The 16,537-nt window shown below is 42.5% G+C and overlaps 1 protein-coding gene across 1 annotated transcript; it reads right to left on the reverse strand.

Annotated features, from left to right (window-relative positions):
• Positions 1 to 10,769: 10,769 nt before the first annotated feature.
• On the reverse strand, positions 10,770 to 16,013 carry LOC138657885 (serine/threonine-protein kinase SBK1-like). Its single transcript, XM_069745498.1, has 5 exons — positions 15,914 to 16,013; positions 13,460 to 13,508; positions 12,555 to 12,730; positions 11,731 to 11,933; positions 10,770 to 11,330 (listed from the first exon to the last, which is right to left on the reverse strand). The coding sequence occupies exons 1-5, from the start codon at positions 16,011 to 16,013 to the stop codon at positions 10,770 to 10,772; spliced, it is 1,089 nt and encodes a 362-aa protein (XP_069601599.1).
• Between the last annotated feature and the right edge of the window lie 524 nt (positions 16,014 to 16,537).

Consider the following 16,537-nt stretch of genomic DNA (forward strand, 5'->3'; position numbering starts at 1 on the left):
GTCAAACTCACTGAGACACCTATGCGTTGCCCCGTCGTGTTGCGGTCGAGTTAGCCAACTCCAGGGTGCCTCCAGTTTAGGAGCTTCCTATGTGGGCTGCGTGAATTGGTAGTCAAGGCTGGTTCTGTAGTGCCAGTAGGCCAAGCTCCCCCTGTAGGACTGTTGGGGTTCGGTAACTGTGGCTGCCTCGCGGCCTAGCTGTTCTCCCCTCTCCTGTGGACCTTGTGGTCCACCACCTGGTTCCAGCACCGTCAGCTGGTTCCGGGCTGAGCCTTTGGCTTAGGTGCCTCCTCCTGGGTATCCGAGTTCCGCCAACGCCAGGCGGTCCTTGGTAGTGCTTTTAAGCGCAGGCACCTACAGCTTAGTAACCGGGTTCCAGCACCGTCAGCTGGTCCTCGGTCATGCCATTGGCTCTTGCACACTGGGGCCACGCATCCGGGTTCCAACACCGCCAGCTGGTTCTCGGCAGTGTTTTTGTCATGGGTACTCCCTCGTGCCCAGCCTGGTTCCAGCACCATCAGCTGTTTCCGGGTACTGTCAAACTCACTGAGACACCTATGCGTTGCCCCGTCGTGTTGCGGTCGAGTTAGCCAACTCCAGGGTGCCTCCAGTTTAGGAGCTTCCTATGTGGGCTGCGTGAATTGGTAGTCAAGGCTGGTTCTGTAGTGCCAGTAGGCCAAGCTCCCCCTGTAGGACTGTTGGGGTTCGGTAACTGCGGCTGCCTCGCGGCCTAGCTGTTCTCCCCTCTCCTGTGGACCTTGTGGTCCACCACCTGGTTCCAGCACCGTCAGCTGGTTCCGGGCCGAGCCTTTGGCTTAGGTGCCTCCTCCTGGGTATCCGAGTTCCGCCAACGCCAGGCGGTCCTTGGTAGTGCTTTTAAGCGCGGGCACCTACAGCTTAGTAACCGGGTTCCAGCACCGTCAGCTGGTCCTCGGTCGTGCCATTGGCTATTGCACACTGGGGCCACGCATCCGGGTTCCAGCACCGCCAGCTGGTTCTCGGCAGTGTTTTTGTCACGGGTACTCCCTCGTGCCCAGCCTGGTTCCAGCACCGTCAGCTGTTTCCGGGTACTATCAAACTCACTGAGACACCTATGCGTTGCCCCGTCGTGTTGCGGTCGAGTTAGCCAACTCCAGGGTGCCTCCAGTTTAGGAGCTTCCTATGTGGGCTGCGTGAATTGGTAGTCAAGGCTGGTTCTGTAGTGCCAGTAGGCCAAGCTCCCCCTGTAGGACTGTTGGGGTTCGGTAACTGCGGCTGCCTCGAGGCCTAGCTGTTCTCTCCTCTCCTGTGGACCTTCTTGTCCACATCCTGGTTCCAGCACCGTCAGCTGGTTCTCGGCAGTGTCTTTTGCTCTTGTACCTTCTGCTCCCCATCCTGGTTCCAGTACCGTCAGCTGGTTCCGGGCAGAGCCTTTGGCTTAGGTGCCTCCTTCTGGTATCCAAGTTCCACCAACGTCAGGTGGTCCTTGGTAGTGCTTTTTAGCACGGGTACCTCCTGCTTAGTAACCGGGTTCCAGTAACGTCAGCTGGTCCTCGGTAGTTCCATTGGCTCTTGGACCTTCGGCTACCCATCCCGGTTCCAGTACCGTCAGCGGGTTCTCGGCAGTGTCTTTTGCTCTTGTACCTTCTGCTCCCCATCCTGGTTCCAGTACCGTCAGCTGGTTCTCGGCAGTGTCTTTTGCTCTTGTACCTTCTGCTCCCCATCCTGGTTCCAGTAACGTCAGCTGGTTCCGTGCAGAGCCTTTGGCTTATGTCCTCCTTCTGGGTATCCGAGTTCCGCCAACATCAGGCGGTCCTTGGTAGTGCTTTTTAGCACGGGTACCTCCTGCTTAGTAACCGGGTTCCAGTAACGTCAGCTGGTCCTCGGTAGTTCCATAGGCTCTTGAACCTTCGGATAGCCATCCGAGTTCCAGTTCCATCAGCTGGTTCTTGGCATTTTCTCAGCCTTCTTGTACCTTCTGCTACATTTCCAAGTTGAAGACCCTAAAGTCGACGACCCGGAAGACCTCCCCGATGACGACGACGACGGCGGAGACGACGACGGCGGAGACGACGACCCTGGAGACGACGACCCTGGAGATGACGACATGGAAGACCGAGAAGCAGAAGAACAAGAGGCTGCAGAACAAAGAGCAGAAGAACATTAAGCATAACACTTAATATCAGAGCAAAAGATATTATCTAAATTATATGCAGAAGAAGACTAAGTAGTGTATGGGGGTGAGTCCGTTCCTCCTCGTGGTGCCCCTGGATAAAGCCTGATGCTGCAGGCCAAACTGAACGCGGACAAATGTAACTTTTGTGACTGGCAGAACGGAAGGTGTAATCTTCAAACTTTTATAGATAACAACTACGGGAATGCCTGTCACAAATGAGAATATGATGAAGAAGTAGAATAGGAAGAATAATAATAGTTGAAGAAAATGAATATGTAGAATAGGAAGAATAATAATAGTTGAATAAAATGAATATGAAGAATGTAATAAAAAAAAATAGGTAGAAGATGAAGAAGAAGATGAATAAGGTGAAGAAAGTTGATGTCAAAGATGCTGATGATGATGAAGATGAAAGTGTGGGAAAAGTAAAAACAAAAAAGGGGAAGGGCGTGGAATAGTGAAACATCAAGATCTGACAAAATAAAAAAAAAATTACATAGTCAATATCTTTGTCACTACGAACGTCTTTAAAAAAAAAAAAAAAAGGCTATTCTATTTGATTGCGCTAAACCTCTATGACTTTAATGTCTCCGCCACCTCCCCAAATACATCCGGCATTATTCTTTGTTGTTTTCCTTCATGTAGAATGAACCTACAAGGAAAGAAAGGGTTTATTTTAATTCCGATATTTTGGTCTCATTGACTTGCATTGGGATCGGGTATCGGTATCGGCGATATCCGATATTTTTTGAATATCGGCCGATCCAATCCGATACCGATACTTTCCGATATCGGAAGGTATCGCTCAACACTATTGGTGACCCTTAATATAGGGTTTTCATTGTTTCTTGGGATTTCACCTAGCATTTCATTTTCCACCGTGAATACCGTGGAGAAGAAGGTGTTTAATATGTTAGCTTTTTCCTCGTCATCTACAACCATTCTTTCCTCACTATTTTTTAAGGGGCCTACATTTTCAGTTTTTATTCTTTTACTATTGATATAGTTGAAGAACAGTTTGGGATTAGTTTTACTCTCCTTAGCAATGTGCTTCTCTGTTTCCTTTTTGGCAGCTTTAATTCGTTTTTTAGATAAAGTATTTTTCTCCCTATAGTTTTTTAGAGCTTCAATGGTGCCATCCTGCTTTAGTAGTGCAAATGCTTTCTTTTTACTGTTAATTGCCTGTCTTACTTCTTTGTTTAGCCATATTGGGTTTTTCCTATTTCTAGTCCTTTTATTCCCACAAGGTATAAACCGCTTACACTGCCTATTTAGGATGTTCTTAAACATTTTCCATTTATTATCTGTATTCTTATTTCTGAGGATATTGTCCCAGTCTACCAGATTAAGGGCATCTCTAAGCTGTTCAAACTTTGCCTTCCTAAAGTTCAGTGTTTTTGGAACTCCCTGACAAGTCCCCTTAGTGAAAGACAGGTGACACTGTACAATATTGTGGTCGCTATTTCCTAGATGCCCGACCACCTGCAGATTTGTTATTCTGTCAGGTCTATTAGATAGTATTAGGTCTAAAAGTGCTGCTCCTCTGGTTGGATTCTGCACCAATTGTGAAAGACAATTTTTCTTGGTTATTAGCAGAAACCTGTTGCCTTTATGGGTTTCACAGGTTTCTGTTTCCCAGTTAATATCCGGGTAGTTAAAGTCCCCCATAACCAGGACCTCATTATGGGTTGCAGCTTCATCTATCTGCTTCAGAAGTAGACTTTCCATGCTTTCTGTTATATTTGGGGGTTTGTAACAGACCCCAATGAGAATTTTGTTACCATTTTTCCCTCCATGAATTTCGACCCATATGTGCTCGACATCCTCATTCCCTTCGCTAATATCCTCCCTTAAAGTGGACTTTAGACAAGACTTTACATAGAGACAAACCCCTCCTCCTCTCCGATTGCTCCATAGTATTATATGCCCCCGTACACTGCTCCATTATGGTTGATAGCCCCATAAGATGCTCCATAGTGTATGTCCAGTATGTTAGGAGTCGAGTTTCCTCTGCTGCATTCCTTATCCTTTCCTTATCCTGCACAGGGGGAATCTCGATCCGTGTCTGCTGCAGTCTCCCATTCTGCTTCGGCCGCAGTTGGCTCTGCTCAGTGGAGGCGTCGCTCCCAGCGTCTTGCTGGGACTGATTCTGTGCAGAGGGTTACTACTGCCTTTTCTGGCTCTCCTGTTGTACTCTGCACTGATCTGCGGCGAGCAGGCTTCTCTGGGACTAAGTCCTTATTTTCACACACTGAGTGTTAGGGGTCGAGTTCCCGCTTCTGCACAGGGGGAATCTCGAGCCACCTCCGCTGCGGTCTCCCATTCTTGTCCAGCCGCAGTGGAGTCTGCTCAGCAAAGACGTCGGTCCCAGCGTCTTGCTCATTCTCACTCTGCTCTGAGAGTTACTGCTGCTTCTCCAGTCTCTGCCATTAAAGTCAGTGCTGGTCAGCAGCGAGCGGACTTCTCTGGGACTAAGTCCTTGTCTGCACGTACTGAGCATGCCCAGGGTAAGATCTCCCGTTGGAGATCGAGGGTCATGTGCTCAGGCTCTGCAGCACATTCCATTGGTCCTCTTGGCAGGTCTTGGAAGGGCAAAAGTGCTGTAGCCACTTCCTGTGCTGCAACTATATAAACTGCGCATGACCGCACGGCCATGCGCTAGTATTGTCTTACAATTGTTAATGTGTGTATGTTGTGAGTGCAAGTCGTCCTTGGATACCCCTACCCTATTGAATGTCTGTTCGCGGAAGGTGTATGGTTGCTATCTAGCGCCCGACTTATCCTACAGCACTAATCACACATTACAGCGTCCAGTTGCTGTGACCGCCAGTACGGCGCCGTGCACTTCCTCTGTGCTTTCCTTACCCAAGCCTGGGTGGTTAGTGGCGTTCGTCAGTGCGGCACCGCATGCACTCTTCTGCCTTAATATTGTTTTTCAGTTTCCTTACACAACCAGTTGCGGCGTTGTGCCAGCAAGGGTCTAATCGGACTTCAATCCTAGTTGGGGTTGAGTTCGCTGACTACTTGCTCACGCTTTAGGTGCGGTACCGCGGTCCTGTGACTTAACAGGATTGCTTCTTTCACGCTGGGTGAGGTTAACCCACGCGTGTATACTTTAGTGTACCGCCATATAGTCTGCAAATTGCTAGCAGCAGGTTTTCACCTGCACGGTGGACCCCGGACTGCGAACGCATCTATATCATCTGTCTTGGTGCGTTCCGCCAGTCCTAACACTGAGCATGCCCAGGGCAAGATCTCCCGTTGGAGATCGAGGGTCACATGCTCAGGTACTGCAGCACATTCCATTGGTCCTCCAGGAAGGTCCTGAAAGGGCAAAACTTCGGTAGCAGCTTCCTGTGCTGCAACTATATAAACTGCGCATGACCGCACGGCCATGCGCTAGTATTGTCTTGATAATATGTGTGTGTGTTGTGAGTGAAAGTCGCTCTTTAAATACCCTCCCTATTGGATGACTGTTCGCGGAAGGTGTATGTTTGCTATCTAGCGCCCGACTTATCCAACAGCACGTTACACACATAACAGCGTCTAGTTGCTGTGACCGCCTGTACAGCGCCGTGCGCTTCCTCTGCGCTTTCCTTACCCAAGCCTGGGTGGTTAGTGGCGTCCGTCAGTGCGGCACTGCATGCACTCTTGTGCCATTATATACTATTTTAATAGTTTCCTTACACATATGTTAAGTTTCTAATAGACATACCATGGAGGATCAAAGCCTTTAGAGAAGATTCAATGGAGAGTTTTAACATATAAGAGAGAAGACTGAAGACTTGGGGAGGGAGACAGACACAGAGAGATGAGGAGAGAGATGGAAATGAATACAGACTAATGGACTTCTACCATAATAATGTAATGTATGAATGCTGCTTGTTATGGTGCACATGTATTTATTTTACTTTATTGTTTAATCTTATCATTTATAAAGTAAATTCATTTTAGTTTATTCAATTCATGTGTGAACATTTTCTTATTCATTACAATCATTTGAACCCATTAAAAAACAAAGTGGTGTCAGAAGTGGGATTGTTTTGAATAAAAATATTTGCAAAATTGAATAAGTTTGTTAAGAATAGAAAAGCAGTTGAGAGCAGTGTCAGATCCTTGCCAGAATGGGTGTTATCAGGAACGTGGACCCCAATGGCATAGGAATGTAACAAGTATATGGAGGGACAGCTCTTACCAAATCCCCAGGATGTGGCTGCCAAATTTTATCTCTCAAGGTAAGACGCAAAGGAACAGAAAGTTGCTGCAGTCGTTGGATGGGTGTGTGCTCAGGCACTTCAAAGTGCGAATTTTTGCCTGTAGGACATTATTGCAAGAGAGCTTGGCTGAGTAGATTACACAAGAAGGAAAACACACAGCAAGTCAGCAGGATCTAGGAGCAACATGGCAGATGTGACAACCTACATGGTGAGCTGCAGCATGTGCTACATGTTCACAGATCGACCAGAAGAAGAATCCAATTTCACCTGTCAGAAGTGTAGACTAGTGGCCCTTTTAGAAGAAAAGGTGCGGGGTCTGGAAGAAAGAATAGCAACTTTGAAACTCATCAAAGAGAATGAAGACTTTCTAGACAGAACAGAAGCATCTCTACTGGTCACAGAAGGTGCAAAAAGTGTCAGAGAACCTCCAAAAGCAGATGAGTGGAAGCATGTGACCAAAAGAAGCAAGAAGACCATGGAGAAATCACCAACCACACAACTGAAGAACCGATATCAAATCGTTGTAGAGGATGAAGATGGCACACCTAAGAATGAAGCAATACCAGCAAGCAAAAAAGAAAAGGGCACACAGCAACAAGTGACAGCAAAAAGTACAGCCAAGAAGCAACGAAGAGTGGTGGTGGTGGGAGACTCACTACTGAGAGGCACAGAAGCAGCCATCTGCAGACCGGACATAACTGCAAGAGAAGTATGCTGCCTTCCAGGTGCGATGATCAAGGATGTGACCGATAGGATACCAAAGCTCTTCAGCTCCAAGGACGTCCACCCATTTCTTCTGATACATGTTGGCACCAATGACACGGCAAGGAAGGACCTACCGACAATCTGCAAAGACTTTGAAGAGTTGGGGAAGAAAGTAAAGGAACTGGATGCACAGGTAGTTTTTTCTTCTATCCTTCCAGTAGACGGGCATGGCACCAGGAGATGGAACAGGATCCTTGATGCAAACAACTGGCTAAGACGATGGTGCAGACAACAAGGATTTGGATTCCTGGACCACGGTGTGAATTACTGGTATGATGGACTCCTCGCCAGAGACGGACTACACCTCAACAAACCTGGGAAACACACATTCGCCAGAAGACTCGCTACACTCATCAGGAGGGCGTTAAACTAGAAGAAGAGGGGACGGGAAGAAAAACATTAGACTCGAACAAAGACGACCCAGGAAAACATACTCAGAAGGGAGGTAAGAACATTTCTAAAACAATCCACAGTGAGGAGATTGGAACAAAACAAAATCCTCTAAACTGCATGCTCGCAAACGCCAGAAGCCTGACAAACAAGATGGAAGAACTAGAAGCAGAAATATCTACAGGTAACTTTGACATAGTGGGAATAACCGAGACATGGTTAGATGAAAGCTATGACTGGGCAGTTAACTTACAGGGTTACAGTCTGTTTAGAAAGGATCGTAAAAATCAGAGAGGAGGAGGGGTTTGTCTCTATGTAAAGTCTTGTCTAAAGTCCACTTTAAGGGAGGATATTAGCGAAGGGAATGAGGATGTCGAGTCCATATGGGTTGAAATTCATGGAGGGAAAAATGGTAACAAAATTCTCATTGGGGTCTGTTACAAACCCCCAAATATAACAGAAAGCATGGAAAGTCTACTTCTAAAGCAGATAGATGAAGCTGCAACCCATAATGAGGTCCTGGTTATGGGGGACTTTAACTACCCGGATATTAACTGGGAAACAGAAACCTGTGAAACCCATAAAGGCAACAGGTTTCTGCTAATAACCAAGAAAAATTATCTTTCACAATTGGTGCAGAATCCAACCAGAGGAGCAGCACTTTTAGACCTAATACTATCTAATAGACCTGACAGAATAACAAATCTGCAGGTGGTTGGGCATTTAGGAAATAGCGACCACAATATTGTGCAGTTTCACCTGTCTTTCACTAGGGGGACTTGTCAGGGAGTCACAAAAACATTGAACTTTAGGAAGGCAAAGTTTGAACAGCTTAGAGATGCCCTTAATCTGGTAGACTGGGACAATATCCTCAGAAATGAGAATACAGATAATAAATGGGAAATGTTTAAGAACATCCTAAATAGGCAGTGTAAGCGGTTTATACCTTGTGGGAATAAAAGGACTAGAAATAGGAAAAACCCAATGTGGCTAAACAAAGAAGTAAGACAGGCAATTAACAGTAAAAAGAAAGCATTTGCACTACTAAAGCAGGATGGCACCATTGAAGCTCTAAAAAACTATAGGGAGAAAAATACTTTATCTAAAAAACTAATTAAAGCTGCCAAAAAGGAAACAGAGAAGCACATTGCTAAGGAGAGTAAAACTAATCCCAAACTGTTCTTCAACTATATCAATAGTAAAAGAATAAAAACTGAAAATGTAGGCCCCTTAAAAAATAGTGAGGAAAGAATGGTTGTAGATGACGAGGAAAAAGCTAACATATTAAACACCTTCTTCTCCACGGTATTCACGGTGGAAAATGAAATGCTAGGTGAAATCCCAAGAAACAATGAAAACCCTATATTAAGGGTCACCAATCTAACCCAAGAAGAGGTGCGAAACCGGCTAAATAAGATTAAAATAGATAAATCTCCGGGTCCGGATGGCATACACCCACGAGTACTAAGAGAACTAAGTAATGTAATAGATAAACCATTATTTCTTATTTTTAGGGACTCTATAGAGACAGGGTCTGTTCCGCAGGATTGGCGCATAGCAAATGTGGTGCCAATATTCAAAAAGGGCTCTAAAAGTGAACCTGGAAATTATAGGCCAGTAAGTCTAACCTCTATTGTTGGTAAAATATTTGAAGGGTTTCTGAGGGATGTTATTCTGGATTATCTCAATGAGAATAACTGTTTAACTCCATATCAGCATGGGTTTATGAGAAATCGCTCCTGTCAAACCAATCTAATCAGTTTTTATGAAGAGGTAAGCTATAGACTGGACCACGGTGAGTCATTGGACGTGGTATATCTCGATTTTTCCAAAGCGTTTGATACCGTGCCGCACAAGAGGTTGGTACACAAAATGAGAATGCTTGGTCTGGGGGAAAATGTGTGTAAATGGGTTAGTAACTGGCTTAGTGATAGAAAGCAGAGGGTGGTTATAAATGGTATAGTCTCTAACTGGGTCGCTGTGACCAGTGGGGTACCGCAGGGGTCAGTATTGGGACCTGTTCTCTTCAACATATTCATTAATGATCTGGTAGAAGGTTTACACAGTAAAATATCGATATTTGCAGATGATACAAAACTATGTAAAGCAGTTAATACAAGAGAAGATAGTATTCTGCTACAGATGGATCTGGATAAGTTGGAAACTTGGGCTGAAAGGTGGCAGATGAGGTTTAACAATGATAAATGTAAGGTTATACACATGGGAAGAAGGAATCAATATCACCATTACACACTGAACGGGAAACCACTGGGTAAATCTGACAGGGAGAAGGACTTGGGGATCCTAGTTAATGATAAACTTACCTGGAGCAGCCAGTGCCAGGCAGCAGCTGCCAAGGCAAACAGGATCATGGGGTGCATTAAAAGAGGTCTGGATACACATGATGAGAGCATTATACTGCCTCTGTACAAATCCCTAGTTAGACCGCACATGGAGTACTGTGTCCAGTTTTGGGCACCGGTGCTCAGGAAGGATATAATGGAACTAGAGAGAGTACAAAGGAGGGCAACAAAATTAATAAAGGGGATGGGAGAACTACAATACCCAGATAGATTAGCGAAATTAGGATTATTTAGTCTAGAAAAAAGACGACTGAGGGGCGATCTAATAACCATGTATAAGTATATAAGGGGACAATACAAATATCTCGCTGAGGATCTGTTTATACCAAGGAAGGTGACGGGCACAAGGGGGCATTCTTTGCGTCTGGAGGAGAGAAGGTTTTTCCACCAACATAGAAGAGGATTCTTTACTGTTAGGGCAGTGAGAATCTGGAATTGCTTGCCTGAGGAGGTGGTGATGGCGAACTCAGTCGAGGGGTTCAAGAGAGGCCTGGATGTCTTCCTGGAGCAGAACAATATTGTATCATACAATTATTAGGTTCTGTAGAAGGACGTAGATCTGGGTATTTATTATGATGGAATATAGGCTGAACTGGATGGACAAATGTCTTTTTTCGGCCTTACTAACTATGTTACTATGTTACTATGTTACTTTTATGTAAAAACTGACTTAAAATATTTTGGGAGCGTCCCATATTCTTATACCCATAACATATAATTTTCTGTTTTACTCGAGACAAACATTCTTCATTACTAAGATGCAAGTCAGCTTTATTCATTTATTTATATATTTACAATATTTCACAGTCTGCTTGGTAGACATTAATGATTAAAAAAATAAATATCATATTTCAGTTTTTATGTCATAAATTCGTCATATCAGGTTGTTTTGGTCTCTGAAGATGCCTCGTCTCTCCACGGCAGGTGCATATACTTCAGAATGTCAATGGCCGAGCCTCTCTGCCCGGCATTTATTTCCAGCAGCTCCCAGAACATTTCTCTGGCCTCCACTGAAATTTTCTGCCATTTCTGTGGAGCCTTTGACAGATCCCTTCCCACCTGCCACCAGGCAAACCCTTTATAATATTGATCACCGCGTACTGCCCCACGCCAAGGGAAGAGTCCAAAAAGAGCAACATAGAGAACTACACCAAAAGCCCAGACATCAAGACTAGGATGTAGCAACAACTGATCTCCTGGTCTTAAGCAGCAGTGCTCTGGGGCATAGTAGGGTTTATACCAGGGCACAAAAGGAACATATGTGCCCTGGAGCCTGGTGAGGCCAAAGTCTGCCAGCTTTATCCAGTGACATTCTGTGTCCATCAGAAGGATATTATTCGGCTTGATATCCCGATGAACCATTCCTCTGTTGTGCATAAAGTCCAGAGCACTGGCGATCTGAGGAACACAGCGCTTCAACATGTCCTCCTGCATGCCGACCTAAGAAAGACAACAGAGGAGATCACACAGCTGAACAGGAAAACGTATCTGATATAAAGGGACAGAGGACTTGTAGATATCTTCTACTAATAGATATAATTCCTGCCATCATCAGTTCTCCTCTGCTCTTCATTAGTGATATTCAATTATGTGAGATTTCCACTAATAAGTAAATGTCTCTCACATAGAGGATGTTACCAGCTCACACATTCTCCTCCACCCTAAACCTGCCTAATTATGGGGTCCCATACTTCTACATCCCGTAATATGAGGTTTATATCTCTGTAGAAATAGGGGGATGTTAGACATCAGATCTACAATAAGACCACTATTTCTTCTAAGATAGTATGAATAATGTTTAGAATGTGTAAAAGTGGAAAACAGCAGCATAAGATCTTACTTTAGGTTTAATGATGGACTGGAGATTTCCTGCCGGTGCCACTTCCTGAACAAACACAAAATCCCTACTGGTCTGGAAGAAGATGTCGTGAGTAAGGATGATGTTCCGGTGGCCACTGAGGGTTTGTGAAATGCAATATTCCAGGAAGAAGTTGTCTTCTGGAGTCTTCTTCTTTGACATCATTTTTATTGCCACGGTCTGTCCTGTTGAATTAACATTATAATTATTAATATGTATGACCATCATACTCCATAATACTGTCAAAACTATACAAAAACCTGATCAATCACTTTTCACAGGAACATTCACAAGATTAGAAGGTAGAGGTGCAGAATTCTCATCACGTGTGGTGGATAGGATACAACTAGAGTCATACCTAAATACTGTTAACTAGTGATGGCCAAGTATACTCGCTACTCGAGAATTACTGAGCATGCTCGGGTGGTCTCCAAGTATTTCAGCATGTTCAAAGATTTAGTTTATATCGACATAGCTGCTTGATTTGCGGCTGCTAGACAGCTTTAATACATGTGGGGGATTCTCTCTTTGTTAAGCAACCCCCACATGTATTCAAGCTGTCTAGCAGCCGCAAATCATGCAGCTGCGTCATCATAAACTAAATCTACGAGCAAGCCGAAATACTCGCAGACCACCAGAGCATGCTCAGGAAATCTCTAGTAATGAGTATTCTCGCTCATCACTACTGTTAACAAGTACAGTTTGTCAGGATACAAGAAGCCTTCACTTTCATCTTTCACATTTATCTAAAACCGCCCTGATGGCTCAAACATCTTCATCGTCATCATCCATCATCATCATCTCACCTGAATGTTTGTGCTTTCCCATGTGTACATTTCCAAAGGATCCAGTGCCAAGTTCTAGCAAAAGCTCAAAGTGGTCGGTCACTTCCATCATCTTCAGGTCCTTGGAAGTCTCTGATATACGATGAAGAAGGTGTTTTGCCATGTTCTTGTTTGCTTCCTTGATGTTGGCGGCCATTCTGAATAAAATGAAATGAGATATGGTATTGAATATAGAATGAATCTTCGTACAGACCCATAATAACATACTGTGATCACCACGTGTAAACTTTGGCTATAAATACACAGTTGTATAATAGTGTGCAGTCACTGTAATGATGTTCCGGCATTGTATAATTCCCCAGAGATCTGCAGTAATACCGTCTACTACATCCTGTGCAATACTTATCATATATTCACCTTTATAGATGGAGATAGAAGATGTCTGCTGCTATGGAAAGAGATGATAGTCAATGCTGAGCTCCTCCTGTCCACCAACAAGTCTACAGCTCGATGCTCCTCAGAGGCCAATACTGATCACCACTAATTCCAGAGTGGAGTAGATGTCACTGAGAGGAGGAGACCGGTTATATCTGGGAAGAGCAGGGGGTTGTTAATGAGACGGACATTGTCATTGGCCAAGACTTACTGTCTCAATTTACATATGAACTGACCTCCATAAGTCTCTGGAGGGAGAATGCTGGGAGATTACATATGAATGGGGCCTGTGGGTGCGGCTCAACCAACCTGAAAATGTCCCTCAGATCCTATCTTAATAGTAAACGTATCACATGTGAGAGAAATGTCTGAGAAAAGTCTCCAAGATGGCATGCTAGCTTTATTGTGGACTTAATTTGCATATGAATGGTGAATGAGAACCATAGAGTCCTCTTTGTAATGCTGAGACAACAATAAGGGATGGAAACTACCTGTCCTGCCCAGTGATACCATCCACCATTGTGCTGGTAATGAGGTAACCTAAAGAATGAAAGGTTTTCAATGTATTATTTCATGAGAGGTTCATGAAGTCAAAAGACAAATCTTCTAAATTACTCAATTATCGCATTATTAAATCTATTAGGGCCACGGCCATGTTTACCTGGTTAATGGCTGTTAAGTGCAGTGTTTGCTTCAAAGTGCTCAACTGTGTTATTTAATAATGCTGTAAGGCGTTCCATACTTCGTACATCTTGTATATGCCTGTGTAATTCATTATTTGATGGAGGTTATAACAATCTCCATTTACATGCTATTAGACATCTAGAAGCAGTGTCTCTCTATATTTTAAACAATATTAAAGGTGTACAAAATTACAGTGGTGTATTGGGTTGATCATTATTTGGCGTGAATGCCACCCCCATGGCCATCCCATCCAAGTTCACAAAATATTGAAAATTTTAAATTATGTGTTAGCTTTTTATTGCTGATTGATGTTAATTTTCTTTATGATCTTCAGTAATTTATGGTTTTTATATCTATTGGAAATGAATCTGCCATGTTACTGTCACATCAGCATAGTATCTCCATAGCTGGTACCTCCTTTTCTTCTTTTCTTTTTTTACATTTAATTACAGAAGCATCCAGTGACATTAGACTGACACTGGTGAATGAGCAAATATTAGAGAAAGACATTTCTTTAAAAGGTGTGTGTATGTCACAGAAGACACAATCAAGAAGTTTCTATAAAGGATAATTGCATCAGCATCTCACTAATTGGAAAAATGACATGAAGATACGGAGGTAAGTAGAATTTTTATTAACTTGGGTAAAGAAAATTTACCTGTAGTCACAAGAGATCTAATATAAACCTATGCATATCATGTAACAATGTAAATACATCTAAATACATTTATTTTGTATCACTGTTACCCTCTCCCACCCATATCGTGACTAGAGATGAGCAGATCTGTTTTTTAGTCACAAAACAGGTTTGTTTTTTAAATATTATTGGAATTTTTTATGACTCAAATCATTTTATTTTTTATTACATGTCTTCCACCCAGTAAACGGCACCGCTATGGGCGCAAGTCATGTACCGGGTTCTGCTAATTTGTTTTTAGTGCAATGGGAGAATTTCCATATTTGATGAGCTGATTTTGTATATTTATCACATTATATTTTGGGGATGGTTTATTAATTTAGTTTTGTGAGTTAGTGGAAAAATGCTTTTTACATTATTTCATTTAAGCATTATATACTGGAGCCAGTTTTGACCTATATTGAAGACTATTTGATACTTGTTACGATAAATTTGTCATACCTTTCTTATTTTTGGGGCAATATAGCTGTAAAAGGGTTTTTTTAAGTGTCAGATGTATTTGTTAATTGTATCACTTTTTTACATGTAACTTATAGCACAATTTTATTATAACTTTGTTGGAAGGGAAACAAAAAAAACATTAATTTTTTGCATTTTATACTCGACCTTATCTGCTGTGCTGCAAAAATAACAGTAACTGTATTGAGTAGGTCAGTACTAATATGGAGATTGTAAATTTGTGTAATCTTAAAAGTTTTTTATGTTTTCTATAATATACACTTAAACACTTTTTTATACAGTTTTACAATTTTCTGTTAGTGGAGTTGTATGAAGATTTATTTTTGCATGAAAATCTGTAGCTTTTGCTGGTAACAGTTTATTGTACGTACAACTTTTTGATCACATTTACATTCTATAGGAGGCAAAATGAATTAAAGACATAAATTCTGAATTTGTTTTAATATTTTCTTTAAACACCAGTCACTGTTGGGTATAACTGTCGTGTTATCTTTATTTGGTGGACGATATAATCATATTCACACCATATTTACATGTTTTGTTATTTTTGCAAAATAAAAATTAAAAAAATCTTTATTTTCGGTCACTCATGTTCTGATAACTTTATCTTCTTTATTTTTCTCTTTATTGCTGATAACGCTGATTGAGACTTTGTTTTTTGTTTATATATGAATTTATAGTCACCTTTTAGTTTTTTTTTTGTTAGGAGGCATAAACAAAAATCTACAAATGTGAAATAGTTTTGTTATTTTTATGGAGTTTATCCAGCAGAATAATGGACATGTTTACTGGATTCAGTGTGCTGATACCATTATGTTCATACCTAAAAATTACTATTTTTTATAGTCGTATTGTGAGAGTCATTGCTTTTTATTTTACTGAATACAGATCTATATGAGGACATGTTTTTTGTGTAACAGACTAGTTGTTTTGGTGAAGCATTGGGATACATGATTATTTTTTCAATTTTAGTGCGGTAAGATGATGAAGAACAGCAAGTTAGCAGGTTGTAACTTATCCCTTTATACGGCATTCATCGTGCACAATAAATGATAGGATTGTTTTATAGCACGGGTCAGATCGGGCAAAATTCAACATCTCTTACCGGTTTGGATTTCCCCATGAATTTGATTTTCAGGGAAGTTATTGTCCATGAATTGAGTGTCGCTTATTATGTCCTGGTGACTCTCCAGATGCCGGAGCATGATGAATGTGAGATGTTACAAAACAAACAAACATGTATTGGGGCAGCATGTTTATATCGACTGGAGATGAGCGAATATAACTAAGTGCAATCCAGTAAACCATAATGATAATATCACCATATTGATCAATTAGTCTTTATCTGTCCCTTTTATTTTCCTGTTGTCGCAGACTACTATGTCCACGTGTTCTACCCATGACTCATCTCTAACATAGTAACATAGTAACATAGTTAGTAAGGCCGAAAAAAGACATTTGTCCATCCAGTTCAGCCTATATTCCATCATAATAAATCCCCAGATCTACGTCCTTCTACAGAACCTAATAATTGTATGATACAATATTGTTCTGCTCCAGGAAGACATCCAGGCCTCTCTTGAACCCCTCGACTGAGTTCGCCATCACCACCTCCTCAGGCAAGCAATTCCAGATTCTCACTGCCCTAACAGTAAAGAATCCTCTTCTATGTTGGTGGAAAAACCTTCTCTCCTCCAGACGCAAAGAATGCCCCCTTGTGCCCGTCACC

This window comes from Ranitomeya imitator, chromosome 1 (assembly GCF_032444005.1).
Source record: "Ranitomeya imitator isolate aRanImi1 chromosome 1, aRanImi1.pri, whole genome shotgun sequence".
NCBI lineage: Eukaryota > Metazoa > Chordata > Amphibia > Anura > Dendrobatidae > Ranitomeya > Ranitomeya imitator.